General features: G+C 43.4%; 1 protein-coding gene across 1 annotated transcript in view; it reads left to right on the top strand.

Moving 5' to 3' along the window:
- The window catches only part of LOC143276576 (unconventional myosin-Id-like), a 69,353-nt gene that overhangs the window by 17,353 nt on the left and 42,000 nt on the right, over positions 1 to 10,000 (top strand). The window contains exons 3-7 of the mRNA XM_076581170.1: positions 598 to 691; positions 5,030 to 5,195; positions 5,696 to 5,749; positions 7,875 to 7,970; positions 9,091 to 9,210. Of these exons, the coding sequence (XP_076437285.1) occupies positions 598 to 691; positions 5,030 to 5,195; positions 5,696 to 5,749; positions 7,875 to 7,970; positions 9,091 to 9,210 (530 nt within the window). The remainder of the gene's footprint in view (positions 1 to 597; positions 692 to 5,029; positions 5,196 to 5,695; positions 5,750 to 7,874; positions 7,971 to 9,090; positions 9,211 to 10,000) is intronic.

The raw sequence follows: 10,000 nt of genomic DNA, 5'->3' as shown, positions 1-10,000 counted from the left end.
ATGTGAACACTGTGGTGTGATGTGGTGTGAACATTGTGGTGTGACATGAACATTGTGGTGTGATGTGATGTGACCATCGTGGTGTGACGTGGTGTGAACATCGTGGTGTGATGTGAACATTGTGGTGTGACATGGTGTGAACATTGTGGTGTGATGTGAACATTGTGGTGTGATGTGGTGTGAACATTGTGGTGTGATGTGAACATTGTGGTGTGATGTGAACATTGTGGTGTGATGTGAACATTGTGGTGTGATGTGAACATTGTGGTGTGACATGGTGTGAACATTGTGGTGTGATGTGAACATTGTGGTGTGATGTGGTGTGAACATTGTGGTGTGATGTGAACATTGTGGTGTGATGTGAACATTGTGGTGTGATGTGAACATCGTGGTGTGATGTGAACATCGTGGTGTGACATGGTGTGAACATTGTGGTGTGATGTGGTGTGAACATTGTGGTGTGATGTGGTGTGAACATTGTGGTGTGATGTGAACATTGTGGTGTGACAAGGTGTGAACATCGTGGTGTGATGTGAACATTGTGGTGTGACATGAACATTGTGGTGTGACAAGGTGTGAACATCATGGTGTCCACAGGAGAGAGCGGGTCAGGGAAGACAGAGGCGTCCAAGATTATCATGCGCTACATCGCCGCCGTCACCAACGTCGGCGGTCAGCGGGAGGTTGAGAGGTAGGTGTGACTGGTCTGATAATGAAGGTGGAGTGTAAGGTGTGCCTGGTCTGATAATGAAGGTGGAGTGTAGGTGTGCCTGGTCTGATAATGAAGGTGGAGTGTAGGTGTGACTGGCCTGGTAATGAAGGTGGAGTGTAGGTGTGCCTGGTCTGATAATGAAGGTGGAGTGTACTGTGTAGGTGTGACTGGTCTGGTAATGAAGGTGGAGTGAAGGTGTGATTGGTCTGATAATGAAGGTGGAGTGTAGGTGTGACTGGTCTGATAATGAAGGTGGAGTGTAGGTGTGATTGATCAGATAATGAAGGTGGAGTGTAGGTGTGATTGGTCTGATAATGAAGGTGGAGTGTAGGTGTGACTGGTCTGATAATGAAGGTGGAGTGTAGGTGTGATTGATCAGATAATGAAGGTGGAGTGTAGGTGTGATTGGTCTGATAATGAAGGTGGAGTGTAGGTGTGATTGGTCTGATAATGAAGGTGGAGTGAAGGTGTGATTGGTCTGATAATGAAGGTGGAGTGAAGGTGTGACAGGTCTGATAATGAAGGTGGAGTGTAGGTGTGACTGGTCTGATAATGAAGGTGGAGTGTAGGTGTGACTGGTCTGATAATGAAGGTGGAGTGTAGGTGTGATTGATCAGATAATGAAGGTGGAGTGTAGGTGTGATTGATCAGATAATGAAGGTGGAGTGTAGGTGTGACTGGTCTGATAATGAAGGTGGAGTGAAGGTGTGATTGGTCTGATAATGAAGGTGGAGTGTAGGTGTGACAGGTCTGATAATGAAGGTGGAGTGTAGGTGTGACTGGTCTGATAATGAAGGTGGAGTGTAGGTTTGATTGGTCTGATAATGAAGGTGGAGTGTAGGTGTGATTGATCAGATAATGAAGGTGGAGTGTAGGTGTGACTGGTCTGATAATGAAGGTGGAGTGTAGGTGTGACTGGTCTGATAATGAAGGTGGAGTGTAGGTGTGACTGGTCTGATAATGAAGGTGGAGTGTGGGTGTGACTGGTCTGATAATGAAGGTGGAGTGTAGGTGTGACTGGTCTGATAATGAAGGTGGAGTGTAGGTGTGACTGGTCTGATAATGAAGGTGGAGTGTGGGTGTGACTGGTCTGATAATGAAGGTGGAGTTTAGGTGTGACTGGTCTGATAATGAAGGTGGAGTGTAGGTGTGACTGGTCTGATAATGAAGGTGGAGTGTAGGTGTGACTGGTCTGGTAATGAAGGTGGAGTGTGGGTGTGACTGGTCTGGTAATGAAGGTGGAGTGTAGGTGTGACTGGTCTGGTAATGAAGGTGGAGTGTAGGTGTGACTGGTCTGATGATGAAGATAATGAAGGTGGAGTGTAGGTGTGACAGGTCTGATAATGAAGGTGGAGTGTAGGCATGACAGGCTGGTCTGATAATGAAGGTGGAGTGTAGGTGTGACTGGTCTGATAATGAAGGTGGAGTGTAGGTGTGACAGGTCTGATAATGAAGGTGGAGTGTAGGCATGACAGGCTGGTCTGATAATGAAGGTGGAGTGTAGGTTTGATTGGTCTGATAATGAAGGTGGAGTGTAGGTGTGACAGGTCTGATAATGAAGGTGGAGTGTAGGTGTGACTGGTCTGGTAATGAAGGTGGAGTGTAGGTGTGACAGGTCTGGTAATGAAGGTGGAGTGTAGGTGTGACTGGTCTGATAATGAAGGTGGAGTGTAGGCGTGACAGGCTGGTCTGATAATGAAGGTGGAGTGTAGGTGTGACTGGTCTGATAATAAAGGTGGAAAGGTAGGTGTGACTGGTCTGATAATAAAGGTGGAAAGGTATATGTGACTGGTCTGATAATGTAGGTGGAAAGGTAGGTGTGACTGGTCTGATAATAAAGGTGGAAAGGTAGGTGTGACTGGTCTGATAATATAGGTGGAAAGGTATATGTGACTGGTCTGATAATGTAGGTGGAAAGGTAGGTGTGACTGGTCTGATAATGTAGGTGGAAAGGTAGGTGTGACTGGTCTGATAATACAGGTGGAACGGTAGGTGTGACTGGTCTGATAATAAAGGTGGAAAGGTAGGTGTGACTGGTCTGATAATATAGGTGGAAAGGTATATGTGACTGGTCTGATAATGTAGGTGGGAAGGTAGGTGTGACTGGTCTGATAATGTAGGTGGGAAGGTAGGTGTGACTGGTCTGATAATGTAGGTGGAAAGGTAGGTGTGACTGGTCTGATAATGTAGGTGGAAAGGTAGGTGTGACTAGTCTGATAATGTAGGTGGAAAGGTAGGTGTGACTGGTCTGATAATGTAGGTGGAAAGGTAGGTGTGACTGGTCTGATAAAGTAGGTGGAAAGGTAGGTGTGACTGGTCTGATAATGTAGGTGGGAAGGTAGGTGTGACTGGTCTGATAATGTAGGTGGAAAGGTAGGTGTGACTGGTCTGATAATATAGGTGGAAAGGTAGGTGTGACTAGTCTGATAATGTAGGTGGAAAGGTAGGTGTGACTGGTCTGATAATGTAGGTGGAAAGGTAGGTGTGACTGGTCTGATAAAGTAGGTGGAAAGGTAGGTGTGACTGGTCTGATAATGTAGGTGGAAAGGTAGGTGTGACTGGTCTGATAATGTAGGTGGAAAGGTATATGTGAATGGTCTGATAATGTAGGTGGGAAGGTAGGTGTGACTGGTCTGATAATATAGGTGGAAAGGTAGGTGTGACTGGTCTGATAATGTAGGTGGAAAGGTAGGTGTGACTGGTCTCATAACACTGGTAGAGAGGAAGGTGTGACTGGTCATTATAACAGAGCCTGAAAATCCCAGATAACTTTTAGTTCTCCTGGGGACCAGTAGATAAAATAGTCTACCTGTTCCCCAAAATATTCTACTTGTTTTCCCCTAAACATAGAAACAGTTACTAAAAGTAGTCACTGCTGGTGCTGTGACAAAGCCAGCAGACATTCTGGAGAGGGTGAAATAGACGGGCGCAATAGCCGAGTGGTTAAAGCGTTGGACTGTCAATCTGAGGGTCCTGGGTTCGAATCACGGTGACGGCGCCTGGTGGGTAAAGGGTGGAGATTTCCCAGGTCAACATATGTGCAGACCTGCTAGTGCCTGAACCCCCTTCGTGTGTATATGCAAGCAGAAGATCAAATACGCACGTTAAAGATCCTGTAATCCATGTCAGCGTTTGGTGGGTTATGGAAACAAGAACATACCCAGCATGCACACCTCCGAAAACGGAGTATGGCTGCCTACATGGCGGGGTAAAAACGGTCATACACGTAAAGGCCCACTCGTGTGCATACGAGTGAACGCAGAAGAAGAAGAAGAAGAAGAAGAAGAAATAGAGGGAGTAGATTTATGGTTTCCGTGATGTCATGTTTCACTTGTGGTATGTGTGAGACTCTGCCAGGGTTCCAGTCCGAGAAAAACTGCAGTGGAGGGGGGTTGGTGTGCAGGTGCCAGTTGCATTGCTTGGTTCTAACTTTTTGACAGTTACATGTGACTAAATGCCTATGTTCACCGAACTACGCCATTGGTCAGTTCCACACTACACACAGTTAGTAGCGGGTTACGAGCATACTAGGTTCTTCTGTCCGAGTAATGCAACTGGCTCCAGGTGTGTATAGAATAACCTGCCTCTTTCCAGTATTTAAAAAAAAAATTATGATAGTCAGTCGTCTCCGACTATGACCATCAGAACAGCAGAGGAGGCAACTGCTGTTCCAACTATTTGGGCTAGAATTTGATTATAGTGGAGAGTGTCTTGCCCAAGTACATCCCCACTCTCTCGGCCAAGAGGGTTTTAGGACAGTCGGCGTTGGGGGATGGTTCCCAAAGGCCAACTAGCCCCCAAGGCTGCAGCACTAAGAGCCAGTGCAATTTTGCCTCCTAGTTTGAGAGTCATAGTCCTTCACAAAAGACTAAGCTGTAAATGGTTTCCCATTGACTGGAGAAACCATTGATAATACAGCTCTCACTTTGCTGTTCCAGGTTCTCCATACCTGTCCTTTTTCTTTTCATGGTTTTTATTGCCTGTAATCTACATGTATGTATAAGTGTTTCAGAGTTATGCATGCATGTGAAAGGTGGGTTTGAAAGCGCTTTGATTTGTCTGCATACAAGATCCAGCTCTACATACTGATGTTATTTATTATTATTTATTGTTCTGTTTGTTATTATGTATGATTAACCATACTCCATTTTGGGAGATGAATGTGTGTCTCTCTTTCAGAGTAAATGTTTTGTCATGATGACAGTGATGGGAACTAACTAGGCAACCATACTCCGTTTTGAAGGTGAAGGTAAATGTCGCACTTTCAGAGTACTTAAATGCTCAAGTACTGAATCTGGTTAACTCACTGTTGTTCAGAGTGAAGGATGTGCTGATTCTGACAAACATCATCCTGGAAGCCTTCGGCAACGCCAAAACCAACCGCAATGACAACTCCAGTCGCTTTGGCAAATACATGGACATCAACTTTGACTTCAAGGGAGACCCTATTGGAGGCCACATCAACAACTATCTGTTGGAAAAGGTGTGTGTGTGTGTGTGTGTGTGTGTGTGTGTGCTCGCACACACATGGTCTTCAGTTTTATATCTTTCCACTTCTAGTGTTATTATCTCTGTGAGAGAGAGAGAGAGAGAGAGAGAGAGGGAGGGGGGAGGGGGGGGGGGGCAAATCTTCTTTTTAATGTCTTTACATTTTTAAGTGATGTTATTTGTGTTTGCGTGTGCACAAGAGTGTGTTTATTTAGTCTTCTGTTTTATGCCTTTACATTTTAAGTGATATTATGTGTGTGTTTGTGTATATGTATGTGTATGTGCCAGTGTGTGTGTGTACGTGTGTGCATGTGTGTGTGTGTGTGTGTGTGTGTGTGTGTGTGTATGTGTGTGTGTGTGTGTGTGATCACATACTGACTCCTTACCTCAAAAGGTTTGCACAACACTCACGCATGGACACTTCCATGCATGTTCACACATTTTCCTCTGACCAGTACAGAATAGTGATGCACTGTGCTGGTCTGTCATGTGCAGAGTCGTGTGGTCCATCAACAGGCAGGGGAAAGGAACTTCCATTCATTTTATCAGGTATGAGTTGTTTTGTTGTGTTTTTTGGTTTTTTTTTTATAGGCCAGATAAATAGTTATTCATGCTGTTGTCCGCATGACAGACAGCAGGATCCCGGAGATGCTACTGTATGGCCAGCTGAAGGAAGGCCACCGCGAACTTGGAAGACCCTGCAAGCGCTTCAAGGACACCTTGAAGACAAACCTCAAAGCCTGTGACATAGACTTCGCTTCCTGGGAAACTGATGCCCTTGACCGCTCTCGCTGGAGGACTCTGTGCTCTAGTGGTATAAAGATGTTTGAAAACAAGAGAACGCTGGCCATTAAGGAGAAGCGTAAGGAAGCAGGGCTCAACTTCTGGAGACGTTTTCCCTTGCAACACCTGTGGGAAGTGCTGCGCATCCAGAATCGGCCTCTTCTCCCATATGAGGACACACACGGACAAATAAGCCTGCCTGCCTACTCATCTGTCGGTCCAACGGGAGACTCCATCATGCTGTCAAATTGTCTGTCTTTCAACGTCACTGTTTCATCTTGACTGCTGGTAGTTTTCTTTTTCTTTTTTTTTTTTTATATATACCTTTATACCTTTATCAATCTGTGTTTCATATCTATGTATTTGTGTGTGTGTGTGTGTGTGTGTGTGTGTGTGTGTGTGTGTGTGTGTGTGTACCTCACTGATGCATGTTTTTTGTTTTGTTTTTTTTACCATCAGCAATGGTGTTCAACTGAACTGCAAGATGGTCACCTCCATTTAAGCACAAAAATGTAGGATGCACGCTAATTGTTTTCATTATCATGTTGTCTGGTTCAAAGTGTTTCTGCTGGCTAACACACGATAAGGTCAGCTGTAGGTTACTTGTATCGTTTCACTTAGCAAGAGTAGGGATTTTTTTTCTTTGTGTGTGTGGCAGCCTCTGATAACTTTTCAACTTATTTCCTGTGAACACTGATTTATCTCACTTTTACCTTAGCTTTTGTTTGTTTTTGTTTTTATTCGCCTGTGCTGTTTTGTGACACATACTGGAACGTCCTTGCTTGTTCTGTTCTCATTTTATCCATGTGCTCATGTGTTCAGGGTAGGCGTCAAGATCAATTGAAAAAATATTGCGTTATCATCCAAAAATCGTTGTAACTGTTAACGGGGTATTTTGATCTTGCATGTAAAATAGTGTAACTGTTACTGGGTATTTTTTGATCATGCATAGTGTATAAGAATGTTACAGTTACTGGGCATTTTGATCATGCATAGTAAATAAGATGTTACAGTTGTTGGGCATTTTGATCATGGATAGAATATAAGATGTTACAGTTACTTGGTATTTTGATCATGCATAGTATATAAGTATATAAATTAGTCATTCGGATGAGACAATAAACGGAGGTCTCATGTGCAGCATGCACGTAGCGCACGTAAAAGAACCCACGGCAACAAAAGGGTTGTTCCTGGCAAAATTCTGTAGAATAGACAATAAACCGAGGTCTCATGTGCAGCATGCACGTAGCGCACGTAAAAGAACCCACGGCAACAAAAGGGTTGTTCCTGGCAAAATTCTGTAGAAAAATCCACTTCGACAAGAAAAACGATAAGAAAAACAAATAAAACTGCACGCAGGAAAAAATACAAAAAAAAAAAGGGTGGCGCTGTAGTGTAGCCACGTGCTCTCTCTGGGGAGAGCAGCCTGAATTTCACACAGAGAAATCTGTTGTGATAAAAAGAAATACAAATAAGATGTTACAGTTACTGGGCATTTTGATCATGCATTGATGTGACAGACGTTCCTGGGTGTTTTGACCATCTGTGATGCCTGTTAAAACTGTTACTGGGTATTCGGTCATGTGTGCAACTCGCTACAGCTGTTGCTGTGTATTTGATGTTACAGCTGTTACTGGGTGTTCAGTCATGTGTGCAACTCACTACAGCTGTTGCTGTGTATTTGATGTTACAGCTGTTACTGGGTATTCAGTCATGTGTGCAACTCGCTACGGCTGTTGCTATGTATTTGATGTTACAGCTGTTACTGGGTATTCGGTCATGTGTGCAACTCGCTACAGCTGTTGCTATGTATTTGATGTTACAGCTGTTACTGGGTGTTCGGTCATGTGTGCAACTCACTATGGCTGTTGCTATGTATTTGATGTTACAGCTGTTAATGGGGGCCCCAGATGACCGACTGTCAAAGATGCGGCTGACCCGCGACCCCAGCGTCTATCACTTCATCAACCAGGGAGGGGACCCAAAGGTCAGACCTATACAGGGGCCACTTTGGGTTTTCTTTTCATTGAAAAAAAAAATTCCTATCAGTTAATTACTTTATTTATTCATTTTTTTTCATCCATTCATTCAAAACACACACAAAATCTTCATGCATTCATTCATTCACATTCTTTCCAAAAGAAAAAAAAAAGATCATCATCGTTTATTCATTCACTTGTTTTTCTTTTTTTTAAAATTTGTTTTTTATGATTATTTTACAATAATTTGTTTAATGATCAATTAAAACATTAAAGCATAGCCATTATAGAGGTGTAATTCTTCTGGAATCAACAACCAAAATGTCTGGATTTTTCGTGAATGTTTAGGCTCTGGATCCACAAGATTTTCTTTGGTCGATTTGTAATGTAAGAAGAGCTGCACATATTGATATTATGTGATTTAGTGTGTGTGTGTGTTTGTGTATGTGTAATATGAATATCTAATGATATAACCTTTGTGTATGTGTTTGTGTGTGTATGTATGTATGAATGTATGTGTGTATTCATTCATGCATGTGTTGATGCTTATGGAAGCGTGTATGTGCTTGCATGTGTTTGTGTATGTGTGCACATGGCTTGGTGTGTGTGTGAGCTGTGCTGGCCTCTGAGTGTGTGTGTGTGTGTGTGTGTGTGTCCGTCTGTCTGTGTATTTGTGTGTGTGTGTGTGTGTGTCCGTCTGTCTGTGTATTTGTGTGTGTGTGTGTGTGTGTGTCCGTCTGTCTGTGTATTTGTGTGTGTGTGTGTGTGTGTGTGTCCGTCTGTCTGTGTATTTGTGTGTGTGTGTGTGTGTGTGTCCGTCTGTCTGTGTATTTGCGTGTGTGTGTGTGTGTGTCCGTCTGTCTGTGTATTTGCGTGTGTGTGTGTGTGTGTGTGTGTGTCCGTCTGTCTGTGTATTTGTGTGTGTGTGTGTGTGTGTGTATGTGTGTGTGTGTGTGTGTGTGTGTGTGTGTCCGTCTGTCTGTGTATTTGTGTGTGTGTGTGTGTGTGTGTGTGTGTCCGTCTGTCTGTGTATTTGTGTGTGTGTGTGTGTGTGTGTCCGTCTGTCTGTGTATTTGTGTGTGTGTGTGTGTGTGTGTATGTGTACATGCATGCGTTGTCTGTCATCAGGTGTCAACCATTGATGACCGCGGAGACTTCAAGTCAGTAATGGGAGCCCTCAAGTCGTCCGGGTTTCAGCCGGAGCACATCGACACCCTGTGGAACATTGTTGGGGCCGTGCTTCATCTGGTGAGTCCCTGGCCCAGGTCTTCATCCTGACATACTGAACAGCATGGACACGCAGTATGGTGTATACACTGATTTTGACTGAACAGCATTGACACAGAGAATGGTATATACATTGATTTTGACTGAACAGCATTGACATGCAGTATGGTATATACATTGATTTTGACTGAACAGCATTGACACGCAGTATAGTATATACACTGATTTTGACTGAACAGCATTGACACGCAGTATGGTATATACATTGATTTTGACTGAACAGCACTGACACGCAGTATGGTATATACACTGATTTTGACTGAACAGCATTGACACGCAGTATGGTATATACACTGATTTTGACTGAACAGCATGGACACACAGTATGGTATATACACTGATTTTGACTGAACAGCACTGACACGCAGTATGGTATATACATTGATTTTGACTGAACAGCATTGACACGCAGTATGGTATATACATTGATTTTGACTGAACAGCATTGACACGCAGTATGGTATATACATTGATTTTGACTGAACAGCATTGACACGCAGTATGGTATATACATTGATTTTGACTGAACAGCATTGACACAGAGAATGGTATATACACTGATTTTGACTGAACAGCATTGACAGACAGCATGGTATATAAATTGATTTTGACTGAACAACATTGATGAACATTATGTCATACATGTTGACTTTAACTGAACAGCACTGACAGACAGCATGGTATATACATTGATTTTGACTAAACAACATTGACGAACATTATCACATACATGTTGACTTTAACTGAACAG

Source organism: Babylonia areolata, chromosome 2 (assembly GCF_041734735.1).
Source record: "Babylonia areolata isolate BAREFJ2019XMU chromosome 2, ASM4173473v1, whole genome shotgun sequence".
Classification (NCBI taxonomy): domain Eukaryota; kingdom Metazoa; phylum Mollusca; class Gastropoda; order Neogastropoda; family Buccinidae; genus Babylonia; species Babylonia areolata.
The sequence above is the reverse complement of the archived record's forward strand: the minus strand, read 5'-3'. Positions and strand labels throughout refer to the sequence as shown.